This window comes from Corapipo altera, unplaced genomic scaffold (assembly GCF_003945725.1).
Source record: "Corapipo altera isolate COAL_440 unplaced genomic scaffold, ASM394572v1 44b, whole genome shotgun sequence".
Classification (NCBI taxonomy): Eukaryota; Metazoa; Chordata; class Aves; order Passeriformes; family Pipridae; genus Corapipo; species Corapipo altera.
In genome coordinates this window covers 3,558,936-3,576,284 of record NW_020884932.1, presented here as the reverse complement: position 1 = coordinate 3,576,284, position 17,349 = coordinate 3,558,936, and the positions used below count along the sequence as shown (strand labels likewise).

General features: G+C 46.5%; 1 protein-coding gene across 1 annotated transcript in view; it reads right to left on the bottom strand.

Annotated features, from left to right (window-relative positions):
* Positions 1-9,411: 9,411 nt before the first annotated feature.
* Positions 9,412-17,349, bottom strand: part of TMEM42 (transmembrane protein 42) — an 8,527-nt gene continuing 589 nt past the window's right edge. The window contains exons 2-4 of the mRNA XM_027659465.1: positions 17,264-17,349; positions 12,677-12,823; positions 9,412-11,854 (exon numbers count right to left, since the gene is read on the bottom strand). Of these exons, the coding sequence (XP_027515266.1) occupies positions 11,714-11,854; positions 12,677-12,823; positions 17,264-17,349 (374 nt within the window). The 3' untranslated portion in view covers positions 9,412-11,713. The remainder of the gene's footprint in view (positions 11,855-12,676; positions 12,824-17,263) is intronic.

The following is a 17,349-nucleotide window of genomic DNA, read 5'->3' as shown; positions in this document are numbered from 1 at the left end:
AGGTGGTTGGACCCCACGTGCCCCACTGCCACCATGATCCTTGGGGCGACTGAGGATGGAGAAATGAGTCTACCCCACAGAGGGGAGAGCCGATGGTACACAGGCCAACAGTGACATGGGCATGGTGAGATGACAGTGAGATATAAACATGCCCCTAGATACCTAGAAATGTAGAGGTGGTTCAGCTGTGGGAGCAGCCTCAGCCCCCTGATGCCTCCATTCATGGCAGCAGCCCAGAGTCCAGCAAGGTAGGATTCCATCCACAAGGCTGCCACATCTAAATGTAGGATGTCCCTAAACATGATCTGCCTGTGGAAGCCTTCAAAGGCACCGGCTTTTCTCCATCAATTCAGATCACTCAGTTATTTACTTTAGGAGGACTGCTTCATTTGGTGTGAGCTAGGAGCTGAGTTAGCAGATGCCACCCTTTGAGCATGTCACTGCTTGCTGGCAAGTGTATGTTGGGTGTCCTTACTTGAGAGCATGACTAGCGCATCACAGGGCACCAAGGGTTCAGTACACATCTATAATCTCACAGGACATCTGCAAGAACATCTGAAACACCAATGTTCTTAGTAGACGGAGCATCACTCACCATTCAGCATCAGACAATGTGCTGGCAACTACATATTTCACTATTGACAAAAACACTGCAACCCCAATTTACCTTTCAGCATTGCTTTTATTCTGCACTTCCTTCCTCCTGGAGGGTGAAAGACATTTTTGTTTAGAAGCAGTACGGGATGAAGTAAAGTATACGTGGAATGTCAGTACAATAACATAACCAATAATGCACGTAATCTGAACATTTATGATGTATCTTACTGGTTTCCACTGAATTGCAGGAACAGAGTAATCCATTTCATCTGAAGTCACAGACAGTACCTTTCTAATCCAGTCTCAACCTGTTTTATATATCATTCTATGCTTGGTTGGAGGCATCTTAAATTGTGTTGACACAATAATCCTGCAGCAAAAACTACAGATTTTTGCAAACAGGAACAAATTGATGTAACATTTTGCTCTGGAAGAAAATTTTGTTAGATGTGTGCTGGAGGGTAAGCAGGAGAGGCAGGACGTGTATTCACCAGGGACAGTCATACTTCAGTCTTTTGGGGTTTTGCAAAAGACTGATTTCAACAGTGTGCATGTCCTGACCCTCACTTTGAACCTCAGAGTTCAAGGAAAGATTGTAGAAGTTACGTGGGTGTGGGTTCTGCCCTGCCATGAACCTACTCCATCTTGGAAGGTGGCTGACATTTTTTTTGTTTTTATCAGCAGACTAACACCTACCTTTCAGTTCTCCTTTCACTTTGTGCAGCTGCTGGTCTTGCCTTTATCTCTGCCATTATGTTTTTCTATGCACTAGTAGTATCTCAATTCAACAAAACTAAACTTGGCATATGGTTCTGCACTCCTACATGACCTTCTGCCCCAGCTCGTACAAGCTTGCCCTGCCAGGAAAAGCCATTGAACCCTAATACTCTCCAAGACAGTTGCTGGCAAGGTCCAAGAAAAGGAATTTCAACTTAAACTACAGGAATGTTTTTAAAAGACATGGTTTCAACTTCTTTAATGTTGTCAGCGGGTGCTCTCTGTCTTCTTACAGGCAAATATCCTTTTGTCTTTGCTGGTCAGAGGGCTGGCTGTGGTTCAGCACCGTGGCTTTTTATTTCCTCCTTGGTGAAGCAATGAAAAAATACTATCCCTTATTAATTTCTTTTTAAAAAAAATCCGCCCCCAAAAGTTGTAAGTTAATCACTTCAATCTGTCTCATAAAAGTACACGTTTAATTAACAGAAGCAGGAGATTCTTTTTTCGCAGGCAATCTTCCTATTATCAGCAGCTTCAGCAACTCACTTCCCAGCTTGCAAAATCGGACAACAGAGGTGACCAGCCTTATCTGCATCTATCTGTTGCAAGGTCACCTTATTAGATGGAATAAGAAGGTAATAAAAGGAAAACAAATAAAATAGAATTCCCAAGTGGCTGCTCCCCTATTTACAAGCTTGCCCTTTGTCTCAGGTTTTGTTTATTTTGTGTATCAAAAATGACAAAACAAGTCAAACTTCCAGAGCACGACCACAGGCATTGATGCCAAGTAGGAAAGACGTGTAGCCCAATACTTAGCTTTACATTTTTATGCATTTGCAACCCCATGTCCAGCTATTGGAGAAGTTGCCTTTTATAATAGGCAACACTTTAATAATGTACAAACCTACATTTTTTATAAACATCAAATTACTTCTGTTTTGTCATTTTGGTTTTTTTTCAATGTCCAGTCAAAGTAGCACTCAAAATAAAACACAGATCAAAAGCACCGCAGTTTTTCTTTTTGGCACTCTGGAAAGGTGAACTCATCCTCCCAACCTCTCCATGGAGTTGCTCTGAGGGATCAGAGAGTGAGCAGTGCATCTAGCAAGGCACACACAGATACAGCCCCTGTCTGGGTCCTGAGGGGCACCATGGCGAGAAGATGTCTCCCACTGGACACAACAGGACTGCTTCCACATGTATCATCTAGTATGTGTTGAGTCCTCCCTGAATCACAGTCTAGGGAATGATAAGTAACAAGAAGTCTTGGGGGAATAAAAAGAAAAAAAAAAGCACAGATGGAGAACAGCTGAGGATCATCTGGTCCATCTCTTTTGAGCTGGAACTGATGAAGTGCTACGTTGGTCCTTCTCTCATAATTTCACTAAGCTTGTATCTCAGTCTTTAGGAATGTCCTAGTATCGGGACACATCACATCTACCTAATGATCCTGACATGCCAGTGCTGCTGTTACTCTGAAAGGAGCATTGATTTGATCGCTTCTCACTCATATACACCAACCACGGGCCATGACGGTGGCCTGTGCCTCCAGGGCATCCCATGTACCCAGCAGGCAGATTCTCTTCTAGTCTAACATGAGCCAACTTGTGGCAGGCATTTGGACGTCAGGGGTTGATGCAAGATGGCCAAGCCCAGATCTTAACTGATTCCAAGTCATCTGGCCCCAGCTACCTGGTAATGAGTTTCTCACAGGCAAATACCAGAGAAGTGATTGATGCCAATAAAATTATTACAGAAATTCCACTGTTCCATAGGATCATAAAATCATAGAATATCCTGAGTTGGAAGGGCCCCACAAAGGCCATCGAAGTCCAACTTCTTCCTTCTCACTGAACATTGGAAGAGGGTTTCTGGACCTAAAGTTAAGGGTATAGGTGACCAGCTTTGGGCATTTACCTACAGAAGGAATGAAAACCATATCACCCTGTGCCCAACCCAGCGCCACCCAAGGACTCTGCTCCTGAAGAAGGTAAAGACAGAGATCAAACAGAGACCATAACTACACATATATCAAATGTAGGTTTAGGGCTACTCAGGCAAAATTCTCTTGTGTAGTGCCTTCTGTGCCCTGAAGAGAAGTCCTGGGGGCATGACAGATAATTGGGGTTTTAGGCCACTGAAAAAATACAGAGCTGCCTTAAGAGCAAGCCAACATGCTGTGATGTTAAAATATTTTTTTAACAGTTATTTTTCAAGATCCCTTCCCTGGCTGAGATGCAAGAGGAAAAACTGCAATATCAGTCCAGATATACGGAGCAACGATGTTGAACTTGGAATTACAGTACTATGGCTGCTTGACCCTCAACTCTGGTTCAACTTTTGCACTGGAAACACTGAAATATCTGAAATACACTGAAATGTACTTGTCTCTTTCAAAAAGTGGTAGTACCATCTACTGCGTCGCACTTGCTACCACTCTTTCAGTCCTTCCCTCCCACTGATACATGTATGCTCCAGTGCTGAGACATTATGTATTACTCAAAAATGACTCAGGATAAGGTACTTCTGCTTCTCAGAAAAACCTTCAGAATTTTGCAAGAAATTACAAAAAAATATCTCCATCATGTCACTTTTTCCAGAGAACAGCTTTTTTAAGAATAGAATTGCTCCCTTTTTGAACCTGAGGACCTGGTCAGCCTCTGGTGTTTCCTGCGGGCAGAAGTTCCTCAGCTGAATGACACACCGCAGGAAGAGGAAGCTCCTCTGGCTTTGAAGTTGCTGCTTGCTGGCTTCCCTTGTGGCCCCCATCCTTGTGTCAGAGGAGACAATTGACAGCTATCCCAGCTTACTTTCTCCACACAACTCGTGGTCTTCTCAGCCCCTGTTATAAACCACCACTGCCTCTTTTTCACACTGAACAACCCTAGCCTGCTAACTCACTACTCACACCTTTGTCCCACTCCATCAAAAGACCTGAGATAGGGAGAAGGACCTCCCTCACCATGCCATCCTATAAACCACAGTGTGTGTTTGGAAAGGGCCCAGCGGGGTGGATGCAGTTACTCCAGGGCTGTATCCACCCTACAGCCACTGACCCATGAACCTGCTTGCACGTATGACCACACTGAGTGATTGCAGTGTGAACACATAGCCACAGCCTACACCTAAAGCAAACAATATGAAAAGGCACGAGGAAAAATAAAGTAAAAGAGAGCTGTGAAAAATAAATGGTAAGGGCAAGGAAATCAACAGCACAAATATTGAACCAGGGATAAATTAGTTTATCCATGTATTAAAAGCAGCTCCAGTGAACAAGGAAAATACTGACAGAATACCTTCCCACCCACAGGATATGTGTTTGGTTGCAAATGTCTAAGTGAGAAAACAGAAACTTGCATGCCAGTGTCTTCGAGTAACATTTCTTTCTGCAGGGGTGGTGTAACAGCTTCTCCCACCTGTCTGTGTGGGTGTGTATGTCTATATACATCTAGATGTACACAGTCTACAGACTACGGATCACATTATGTCATGCCACATTCCCACCAGACAGCACTGTGACCAAAATTGTCATGTGGTGGGAAGGGAGAACCTTCATAGACCAAGATTTGCAGGAAGGAGCTGATCCTATGCAGTGCTGGAGATCTGGCTCATGCACTGTACTGGAGCGGACCCAAAGCATAGCATGTGCAAAGGTTTGGCCCACCCTTGGACATGACGCTGTCGTGTGTCTCCTTGGTATGGTGGGACTGACTGAGGGCAGGAATCTGTGGCTATTTTTCCTGAAAAGCAACCATTCCTTGTCACAGCATGCGGGTTGCTGTCCTTCACAGCAGGTCACAGTGCTCTCACCTTGGTGGACAGCTGGAGTAGCTCCATGCCCACTAGGGTTTTCTAGGAAGCACTTTCATGCAGTGCTGGTTCCTGGTAGAATCATGCTTGTGAGTTGCCTAACTCTGGAGTGTCTTGAAGGGAACGAGTCATCCAAAGTACCTCCTCTCTGGATAAGGAAACAGTCGACTGGCAGTGGAAAATGTGGCATTTGTAATGCCTCATCCTTCCCTGGGGCACTGCTCATTTCTCCCTAAGTGTTGCCTTAACTTACTGAAAGCAATTTCAATCGAAGCCCTACCTGGTGTTCAGACATTGCACACTGCAGGTCACAGTGCTAAGCGGAGCTGTCCGACCCCTACCTCTCCCTGCAAAACTGGAGATGCTCTGCTCATGCCAGGGGTGGACCCGAGCTGCTCACACGGCCAAGCCCCAGCCTTGACTCCCACTGGCAAGATGAAACCACAGCTTGTAGTGACCTTTGAGCCAAGTGAGACTGAACAACAGGTTCAAAATGTATTTGTCTCTTCCAAAAACTTACTACCACTCTTTCCAGCCCTTCCCTCTCACTTATTTTCATTGTCATGGATTTATCCCCACAGGGTGCAGTGGAGCCTCTGTGTCGTGCAAGACCCGTGCAGGGCTGAGCAGGGTGTGCATCATCTCCCTGAAGCAAAACGGGAGTGGGAAGCCACACCCAGGAGCTCCCCAGGCTTTAATCCAGAACCAGCAATCCCTCAGGACTTCAAGGGCGTGAAGGGAACTATTTAGGAAGTATTGGCAATTAGTACAGTCACTCACAGACACCTTTCCTTTAACCTCAAGGAAAAACTGAAACATCTAAAAGGGTTATTAAACAGTCAGGAACCAAAAAATTTTCTGGGAAAGTGTACTGCATGTCTGGTTCGCTGCTCCATGGGGCAAACACCGTCCTGTGTATGCCAAGTGCTGCTACTGGACATGGGTGACTGTGGGATGGAGTACCACAAGGTCCAGGTTTCCCTGTCACCCCCCTCAGCCAGCCCATGCTGGGGTGCTGCAGCTGGTCAGCATTGCCCTGTCCTGGAAGCCACTGCTTGCATTGCACCCACCTGGATGTCCCCTCGCCAGCAAAGGTTCAAATTCCCAAAGCCCTTCATTATCAGAGCTGAGTACAGTGGGATCCTTCTCCTTTGATAAACTTGTTTTCAGGCTATGAATGCATATGCAAGTGTCCATTATGGTTTCTGTGGTTAGAAAACAAGCCTCTGGTGACCTAGGTTTGTATGATGCCTCAAGGAGGCACAGCAGGATTTAATGGGAACTGATAAGCATGGAGGCAGAAGGGCAAACCAGTTTCCATTATAGATGGTGCTGATCATGAACTCAGTCCCTAGGTCACAGACAATCCAACCGTCTGCCCAAATGCAATGGTCACCAACACTAGATTGGGTCACTTGAGGTATTTCTCTAGCTGAGCCTTGAAAACCTCCATGGGTTTTCATACTGCCTCTGTGGGCAAGTAACATCCTAATGACATTTTTTCCTCTGATGGCCATCTTAAAAGTCCCAAGACAGAACCTGTGGCTGCTGCCTCTTTTTGTACTGGCCACTTCTATGTTGCCCCTGTAACTCCTTTCCAAGCTCATGTCAGCTGCTAATAGAATCAGCCTGAGCCTCGCTGTCTCCAACCTGCCCACATCCCTCAGCCTCTCCTTGCAGTCTCTTGCCATCTTGGTATCCTTGAGCCAGACCATTTTCCTATAACCCTCTTAAACTTGGGGGTCCAGCACTGGAAAAAACAGCCATTGACTATGTCAGGGTCCTCAGGGCAACACTGAGACTGGCTTCCCCTGCCCAACCTCACAGCTTCCCCCTCCACTCTGACCATGGCCCAGGACCCCATTTCAGATTTTACAAGCAGGTCACTGACCCTTTTTTTTTGATGTTAAAGTATCTAGTGCCTTAGAAAGGGCACTGAAACACCCAGCCTAACAACCACCTACTGCCTGAATCTAGAAGGTTTTGCTTTACAGTCTAAAATACTTTTTCCTTCCTCAGTAACTCATTTTCAGGAATGTTATCTTCTTCAATCCTTTTCATTAAAAAGTTACGTGGTACAATGCCCCACACACTCAATTTTTAAGGGCAAAGTCCTGGTTCTCCCAGGAAAGCTTTTACCACTGACCTGAGCTCACCCCAGACTTTTCTCCGAGACCAAGTGAGCTGCAAGCACCACACCACTTGCTGTAAATGAGTGCCCATCCTGCACGACTTCCCTCTGCAACTGTCAGATCCCCAAAATGAAGGTTGGCTACTGCTCTTCTGTAGAAGGCAAGCAGAGTATCTGACACCCGAAACACAGCAGGATTAGTACCCATTTACTCCTAATTTCATAGTTTTTCTGTGCCAGACGTGGTCAGAGCCACAGCACCACTCTTCCAGTGAGTTGCATCACCAGGATTTCCTTCTTTGAAAACACCCCACTGCTTGCAAGATGGTGGAATTATGTGTGCGTGTGTGTGTGAGACACTCTTGCAATCTGATCTGAGGTTTCTGAAGGGTCAACAGAGGGTACTGAACCAAATTCCTTGGAAATTTTAACTATACCACACTCGGTAGAACAATATATCTTATTTATTGCATCTACTTTTACTACTTATCACCCAGGCAAACATACCATCCTTCAAGTTATTTCAATATATGCTGTGACTGAGATGTTGTACAAACTCTCCAAGTTTCAGTGAATTCTTGTCAATGACATCAGGGACAATTTAAAGTTTTTATATATATTTCCTTATCTAATCAGTCAAATTATGCTTTAAGGTTCAACTGAAATGTTAATTTCATTCGGCTTTGTTCCTTGTAAAGGTATACAAAGTATTATTTACCTTAGAATACAATACTCTTGGACTTTGTTTAAACAATAAATTTTTAAAACACTTCCACTGTTAATTCAAGAACACTTACTTCAATCTTCATGAGTGCCATTGTTAGCCTTCCTGTTAACCATGCACCTGCTTCTTCTACTGTTTAAAGAATGACATGGTATAATAGCCCTGTCTGAGGAAGATATGATGAACAAGATGCTGAAAAATTAGGTTTGTGTTCAAGAATGTGGGGAAGGTGCAAAAAGACTCATTACAGCCAGCACTTGTGAGATCAGAGAATCATGGAATGGTTTGGGTTGGAAGGGACCTTAAAGATCATCTAGTTCCAATCCCCACTGCCATGGGCAGAGACATCTCCCACTAGACCAGGTTGCTCAGAGCTCCATCCAACCTGGCCTTGAACACTGCGAGGGATGGGGCATCCACAACTTCTCTGGGCAACCTATTCCAGTGCCTCACCATGTTCACAGAAAATATTTTTTTCTGTATATCTAACCTAAATTTCCACTCTTTCAATTTGTACTCATTACTCCTTGTCCTGTCACTACAGTTCCTCACAAAGAGTCCCTCTCCAGCTTCCCGGCAGGCCCCCTTCAGATACTGGAAGGTTGCTATGAGGTCTCCACACAACCTTGTCTTCTCCAGGCTGAACAGCCCCAACTCTCTCAGCCTGTCTTCACAGGGGAGGTGCTCCAGCCCTAATATCAACTTCATGGCCCTCCCCTGGACTTGCTCCAACAGTTCCATGTCCCTCAGTGGAGTTCTCAGAGCTGGATGCAGTACTCCAGGTGGGGTCTCACAAGAGCAGAGTAGAGGGGGCAAGTCACCTCCCTCACCCTGCCGTCCATGCTGCTTTTGAAGCAGCCCAGGATCTGGTTGGCTTTCTGGGCTGTAAGTGTACACTGCCAGCTCATGCTGAGTTTTTCATCAACCCAAGTCCTTCTCCACCAGGCTGGTCTTAATCACTTCTCTGCCAAACTTGCAGGTGTGCCTGGGATCAAATACATGTCTCCCCAATTCATAAAGAACAGTGTGTAATGTTTTGCATGTGCCCAGGTAAACAATGTTAGTTGCTTTGCCCCTATCCACCAATGCTGTGTATACAGCATTGCAAACAAAAATGTATTTTTGTGAGATGTGCAAATAGAAGTGTATTTTGCTGGAATTTGAGTGGAAACGTGTGCCCAAGATTCTCCTCTAAAAACACAAAGTGTGCAAAAACTCCATGCAAGCACACTACTGTAGTTCTCACACAAGGGTAACCCACCTTCTGTCCTGGTAAACCAAAGTCTTAGAGTTGCCCATAATCTTCAGCCACCTTAAAAAGTCCACCACATCTGAACCACTGACTTGTCAAACCCAGCTCACTCACTAGTCTCATATCACCTTTTTTCATGTGTGTGGTTTAAAATATCTGTAAATAATAAATTTCAGCCACTGAGCTTTGGACACTGTTTTATTTTGAAAATGCTGGTGTTCCTTTTTGAGGTGACTTCCAGAGGCATTTTGGATGATCACACACGAATTGTTTACCGGAAGCACAGCGCTTTGACACACAGTGATTGCAGCCTTCCTTGCAGCCCTGGTCCCACTGGCAAGCCCTGTGTACACAATGGAGGGAGATTCTGCCATAAAACGCACCCCGTTCGGCAATCTTTTCTTCCCATGGGAACTGGAGGAAAACTCGCTTCTGCTCCTGCCTTCAAATATTTATGACAGAATTAACAGCCCTAGTTTACGTTTATCTGTCCTAAAAGCGAGGATCACCAAGTAAAGTGCTGCCAACACCTTCTGCACATGAGCAAACATCTCCTAAACCTTGATCTCCAACAATGATGGTAATAAAGAAATGTCAGTTTTCAGTTAAAAAACTTTCCAAACGGCTTGTTAAGAAATGGGGCTCCAGCCAAATTAACCAGAGAGTCTGGTCCTTCTACTGCCATTTGCATGAAGGCAGCCATGGCTTACAGCTGGCTGGGAGTTAATAATAAGGGTTATTATCAGACTTCAATAATTTTCCATCGTGTATGAATATCTAAGGAGACCCGATGTACTTAGAAATGCAGAGTTCCTAGTTGTCATGTCTGCAGACCTATGAGGACTGTGACAAGTCACGGCTTCCCAGGTGGCTGGATGTGTCCCACTCTATCACAGCTGCTACCCAAAGAGCTCTGCTTCTCAAGGGTGAAGACCCATGTTGTTAAGAAGGAAAGGCACTCAGAGCACTTTGCCCTCTACCCCACCACATATGCCTCTCCCCTCTTTGAGGAGAAGACTTAGGAGCACACAAGTGTAAAAGGCAAAGGCATTGCCCCTCCTGGGACATGGCTGCCACATGTGGTGAGCAAGGACGGTCTCCTGAAGCAGGGGGCTTGGAGCAAACAGCTCTTGACCTCTTCTGGGGACTTTCCTTCTTTCTGTTACAAAGAAGAAAAAAGCATGAACCCAACTCCAATGGCATTTCCATCCACAAGTCTATTTTATGCTCCTGCTTGACACAGCAGATCTGCCAGTCATGATAGACCTGACAGGTTCTGATATGGAGGTTCACAGAAATGTGTCCTTAGGTTTTCTGCACATGCCACAACTATGACTCACTTTCTGTGGTTACAAGAAGACAGAGACAACCTAGCAAGCCCAGAGGAAACAAGTGATATGCCTGAAACGTATGAATGATGCATACATTTACAGGCATCATTATATTTCTCAATTAGGATTCCAACTACAGAAAATTTCCAAGAAAAAAAAAAAGTGGGCCGATATCTTACAAATGATAATTCATGACACATTCACCATGTCGACACCTGAATATGGAGTAATCACTGATGCAAAATTTAGCAGATATCTGGATACCAGTCATGTAGTTGATCACACTGCATGAATGAGAATCAGCATCAGAGGTGTAAAAAAAACACTGCTTGAGAAAATTCATTTTACCAAACATTAAAGAATTGTCAGCTTCAGTGGGATGGGGGATGTGTTGAACATGGACAGTCCTAGTGAAAGCAGCTGACTCTTCACATGCTGCCTGTTGTATTGTACCAAAATTACTGTTTGACCTACACACAGTAGGAATGGTGAGCAAAACCCCATCCTGGTTAAGGGTTTAAAGGAAAGAGCAGCAACCTTACAATGAGTAAGATGTCAGGAATGGGTAAGTGAATATTAAAGGTGTCAGATACAAATTGCAAGTTAAAAGGTGTATGTGAATGATAGAGGGAGCTGAAGGAATTACTGAAAGGCTCCACGGCGTTATAGGCAGCAGCAGGCATGGAGCCATTTCAACAGACAGGAAAGTCAGGAACAGCAGAACAGAAATATCAGCTACCTTCAGCATCTACTTCTGATTCTAATTTTGGGATAGATCCTTTTACGGAAAAGTACTAATGCACAGGCACCTTCCACAGCCATCATGTTTACTTTCAGCCTTCCCTGAACTGGGAAAGCTCCACAGCTGCAGGGTGTGAAGAGGAGGAGCAGCTGATAAGCCTCCAGCCCTGATTTTCACAATACTGACTCAGAGTGGATCGGCTCCCTCCGAGGCTGTCACTGCCACTACAACACTGCCAACCTGCCAGGAAAGATGCAATCAAGGTGACTTTGCAAGTCAGCAGGTCAGCAAATGAGCAGGGGTTAGCAGGTCCATGGTCGACGTGTTCAAAGGTCGGTGGGCACTGGGGACGCCATCATGAGACTGGCTGGAGAGGGGCAGCATGGCACCATGCCCCCTCCAGCAGCTCTCACTCCTTCTTCTCTGCTGGGACCTGCACCAGCTGGGGCGCAGCTGTGTGCAGCAGCATGAGCCCACAGAGTGTAGTGGAGAGGCCGACCCACCACAGAGGCGACCACGTCTCCCCGAAGAGCAGTTTGCCCAGGACTGCCTGAAGGAAAAGAGAGACAAAAAGCTTTGCTGGGCTGAGCTGCTCCAAAGCCTCCTGCACTTCCAGAGCTGTGAGGACTTCTACTGGGAGAGACAGCCCTGGGAAAAAACCCGCTTGAGGAAACTCATGCTGGGGTGACCAAGAGAAACGGCTGCTGTGGGTGATGCTGGAAATGACTGACTCTACCATCCAGCCTGGAAGCGCAGCTATACTGTGATCCCAAAGCAGGACTCTGATAGATGCATGTGTGCTTTGCTGCCTTCCCATCACTTCTCAGGAGCCAAATCTCTTGTTGACTGGGCAACTCCAGTCGATTATTGGACACCACCATGAGCTGTCTGCCAGTTGGAGCACAGAAACAAGGTGCTGCCAAGAGCGAAAAGCAAGCAGAAAAAACCTGCAGGTCAAAGATCCTCTTGCTGTCACTAGCGGTGGTGCATCTTCACACCCAGCTAGGGTGACTCTGGCTTGTCACAGGCGAGGTGTTGCAAAGGAAAGGCAAAACAAAGCAAAGCAAAGCTTCTGGCTCTGGCTCTCACTGGCAGTTATTAAAGTTCAGCTGTACAGCTGCTGCAAGGCACCATGCTGGGCAGCTGTGCTCCCCCTGCACCATCCAGAAAAGTTCCACCGCTTCTGCCATGAACAACTATCAAAGCAGCTGGGGCCTGATGCAATCATTTCATGTCTGCCTGTAACCCTCCCTTTGTGGTCACTGATGCTGGTTCTGCTGGGAGGTGAGCTAAGACCAGTGGCAGCCAGCATGACCATTCTCACATCGCTGTGCCCCTCAGGCTTCATCGCCTGGGGAAGGGATCTACTCACCGAAGAGATGAAGTTGGAGGCTGTTGTTGTCACAGAGGCAGCAGCCGAGGAGGAAGAGAGTCGCAAGGCTTTTGCAAAGACTGTCCACATCACCGCATTGCACGCAAACACCAAGCCAACACAGCTGACGCGAAGCAGCACTGGCAGCTGTAAGACAACAATGAAAAGCCTGTGTATTTTCACCTCACTAATTCATGGGCACTTTGGAGCCAAAGCCAACGGCATGGGCTTTTGAAGCTGAATTACAGCTGCTATAAAATGAAGGTGAATATATAACTCACGGAAGGAAATGGAAATGAGGAAACAGCCCTAGACAGAGCGTGAGCCCAGTGTGTCCTGCTGTGAGTTCAGCCTCAGACTATAGGCTAGGAAGCGCTAGGACAACGTGCAGCAGCTGCTATGCCAGAAGCCAAATTTCAGAACACTCTCCAGCTCATGATGTGCTGGCACAGAATGCAGAGATATGCCCTTTACTCATCACTATACATATACAGATGTATAGAAAATGGTGAAATTCAGAACTGACAGGGACAAATACTAAAGATGTAAATGCCGGCACTGTGTGGGGTCCAGGACCTAACTGTTGTGAATTTGGACTGAGACCCCAATGGTCCCAAAGCACTGGTCCTCACCAGCTCCCTGGTCTGCATTACTGCTGCAGTGAGGGCAGAGCAGAGATCTCTGTGATGAAAGAGAGAGCTGAGGGGCTTCATGCCTTATCTTGCACACTCACTGGAGAGCAGATTTACTGAGAGGTCTCTACTCCAGCATTTAGCAGCAACAAAACCACCTCTGAATTCAAGGGCTGTCAAGGCCAATTAGGTCCTCAAGAAAGACCTCCCTCCTTAGACAATCTCACCAGACATGTAACAGCTTCAGTCTGAAAAAAGGGCACAGTTGTGCCTAAAAAGTCCTCACCATTCAGTCTCCCTTGCCCCCTCCTAGTTTAAGCTACTGAGGCCATCTCCCAGCCCCTGGATACCATGTAGTTGATGTGAAGACACCAAGGGAGATCACAGGCAGAACACGACTCTCACAAACGCTCAGGGAACACATAAGGGCAAAGGAAAGCAAATCTTTGTCTAAGCCCGTAGCAATCATGGCTTCACAGCCCATCACCTTTCAGTCCATGGTGGGAGTCGTCTTGAAGAAGACAGAAATGTAGGTGTGAAGTCACCAAAAAACACAGCTAAGAGGTGGTACCTGCCCCATGGGAATGGCTGCACTGCAGCCCCCTACCAGCTGCTCAAATCAATGGGGGCCACTGTGTTCTGCTCCTACTCAAAAGAAAAAATTTATATACTGCAAGCAGACAGGGATTTCTGAAGCAAGTGATGTTGCAAGTACAAAGTCAAAAGGAAAAGACTGCAAAGCAAATCTCTGCTCGATGGCTGGTGCAAGCTCTCCGAGGCTAACCCCATTCCAGCAAGCGACAGTGCAGGTGTGTGGTCTCACTTTGCCCCACCTGTGGCAAAGGTCTCCAACTTGATAAGGGCAACAGTTGAAATCCAATATCACTCCCACCAGTGAAGCCCTTGCTTTCCTATCCACCCTGGCCAACCCTGTAGGGAGAGATAAGAGGGACAACCATTCCCAGATACTACCACTCCTCTGAGGATGAAAACTTCTGCCATGTTATGGCTCTCCATGGGATGAGGTTTGCCTCCCAATTTCATCCTCTGCCTCTATTACCAGACAGTTTTACCTTCCTAGGGGCAGTTATGTACATTCACACACCTCTAGTGGGTAGGCAGATCTGGGAGTAAAGAGATGAGAGGGCAAAACAATTCTCTGTGTTTCACCTAAATTCAGTATATTTCCATAGTCCAGGGGTTGGACTAGAGACCTCCACAGGTCTTGTCTGACTGCAATTAGTCTGTGAGACTATCAGTGGTGAAACAAAGCTGGCTCCCACCATCACAGCAACTATGCTATGTTCAAAAGTGATCTTGAACTCAAAGGTTTTTATTCTGATCTTCTTCTCTTGCAGAGCCAGGGAAATCAGCTGCAGTATGCTCTGCAGGTGGCGCATGCCCAGAAGGAAGGTTTATCAGAGAAAGGTCAAGTCCCTCTGCAGCTCAGGCAGTGGAGTGGTCATCCCAATGGCATGCAGACAGAGAGATAGGAACATCCCCACGTGTTTCCTTCCTCACAAGGAAGGAGGGAGATATAAATTCCTCCCCAGCTAAAGACTCAGCTGAGCCACCCCAGTGAGTCAAGGATTACTGTTCTGATTGCTTTTCTAAGCATAGATTAATTTCAGTGTACATTTCAGATAATCCAGAATTACTCCTCAAGTGGCAGAAGTAATTTTAGATGAAGACTGACAGGGGAGCGGAGAAAGCAAAGTAAAACTTTTGTTTAAGTGAAATGACCCCTCCTGGTCAAGTCACTCTCATGCTTGGCCATCCCAACACATCCTTCTGGCCAGGAAATCCCTCTTTGTGCTGTTGTTGAGTATCCTGCTACCCTACATCATAAGCTCTTAAGAGCATCAATACACTTTTAATATTTGCTGGCATGTTCCATGCTGCACAACTGACGGCTGCTATTATACTTTGAGACTTCTGTAGCTCTTCCTTAAACATAAAACTCCTCCAATCTCTTTTGCCTTGTGGCTGCTCTGCAGAAATGACTTTGCAGCAAGCATGTAGGATTCAAAGGGAGCCTCTGAAACTCTTAAGTGTCTATAGTCCTCCACAATTTAAGCAACTAGGAAGATTACGGTATCTACATAAAACCTGGCTAGTTTTACAGCTAAACTGATTAATTTAATTGTCACCTAGAATGGACTTGAAAACTGAAGGAACCAATTTACCCAGAAAAAAGAAACAGTCACAGAATCACAGCATGGCTGAGGCTGAAAGGGACCTCTGGAGTTTATCTGGTCCAACCTCATCATTCTTAGAGCAGGCTGTCCATGTCCATGTCCAGACAGTGTCTGAATATCTCCAAGGATGGAGACTCCATCCTTGGGCAACCTGTGCCAGTGCCTGGTCACCCTCACAGTGAAAAAGTGTTTCTAGATGTCCAGAGCAAACTGCTTGTGTTTCAGGGTGTGCCCATCACCTCTAGGCCTGTCACTGAGCACCACTGGAAAGAGCCTGGCTCCATCCTCTGTGCACCCTCCCTCCCTGCAGGTATTTATACACATTGATGAGATCCCCCCTGAGCCTTCTCTTCTCCAGGATGAACAGTCCCAGCTCTCTCAGCCTCTCCTCATAAAAGAGATGCTCTGATGTCTCCATCATCTTCATGGCACTTTGCTGGACTCTTTCCAGTATCTCTAACTATTTTTTTGCACTGGAGAGCTCAGAACTGGACCCAAAACTCCAGGTGTGGCATCATTAGGGCTGAGTAGAGGCAAAGGATCCTTACCCTTGATCTGCTGGCAACAATTCTTGTCAATGACATGACATTTTGTCGTAACACTTTAAAAAAAAAAAAGCACCAACCTGCCACCCTAAAAAAAACCGCAATATTTTTTAGAAATTTCATCATAGAAAAATACTCCGAAAAGATGCTGTCAACATTTGTAGTAATTCCATGCTCTGGTATTCTGTCAGTGCAGAGCACAAGTTCGGGATTTTTTTTTGGGGGGGGTGGAGGGGTTGGAAAGAGTATAAGGATTTAAATTTTTTTATTTTCCTTTCTGCCACCCTTTCTGATCCATCAGAAAAGATCAAAAGGACTGGCAGGTGCTAGGTTTTTGCCTTTTTAACCCTCTCTAATAATCACACGGATCGATTTTCTTTTCTTCCTGGTGCAAGGCTGGATTTTTTTCAGCTCTAGTTTCAAACCCAAATGTACATTTGCCATATGAGTAACAACCTATACAGAAATTAATCTCCCCGATGTGTTTTTAGGAGACGCGTACGCTGTCTACCTCAGCATTTCCCCACTCACACGCAACCTCGTGTACCTCCCCACCTCTGCTGTGCCTGTGTCAGAGTTCACTCCTGCAGGTAAGGACACTGCCACTGGGGTCAAAGGACAGCAGTGCCACGTAACCTCAAGCTCAAGGGGGTTTGAAAAACTCAACCGCGATAAAGATCACGACCAACGAACACACAAGGATCGGCTGAGCAGCACAGCAGAAATCGAGGGCTCCGCCTGTCTGCTCCGGTAAGGACTGAGCTGAGAGAGAATAAGACGGAGAAAAGTAATGTTATTAGCAAAACAGCGCACTAAGAACAAGCGTTTAATAATAAAGAGTACTGACATCCTGCTTCTAAAGTAACACTGACGTAGAACCACTGCAAATGCAGGGCTGGGTTTGATCTGGGGCATTCCCGTACCACGCTTGTTGTCTTTACATCTCAGCGGCCTCGCTTCCCTTTCCCTGCTCCTCGTTTATGTCGACACCGTGTATTAGTCAGCCCTCCAAGGCTGGGCTCCCCCAAGAGGTGACTCAGCGCTCCGCTCTCCGAGACCGCCCCGCTTTCCCTAGAAATCCAGGGCAGCCCCTGGCAGCGCAGGAGGAAGAACTGCCGCGCTCCCGCCAGCGCAGCTGTGACGCCCAGAGCCGTCCTGCGGGGCGGCTGCACGGGAACCCACGGCACCCGCCCCGCCTCCCTCCTTCCTTACCGGGCCGCCGGCTGCCTCCCCGCCCGGCCCCAGCGCCAGCTTCGCCGCAGCCGCCGCCGCCGCCCCGAGCAGCCCGGCGGCCGCCG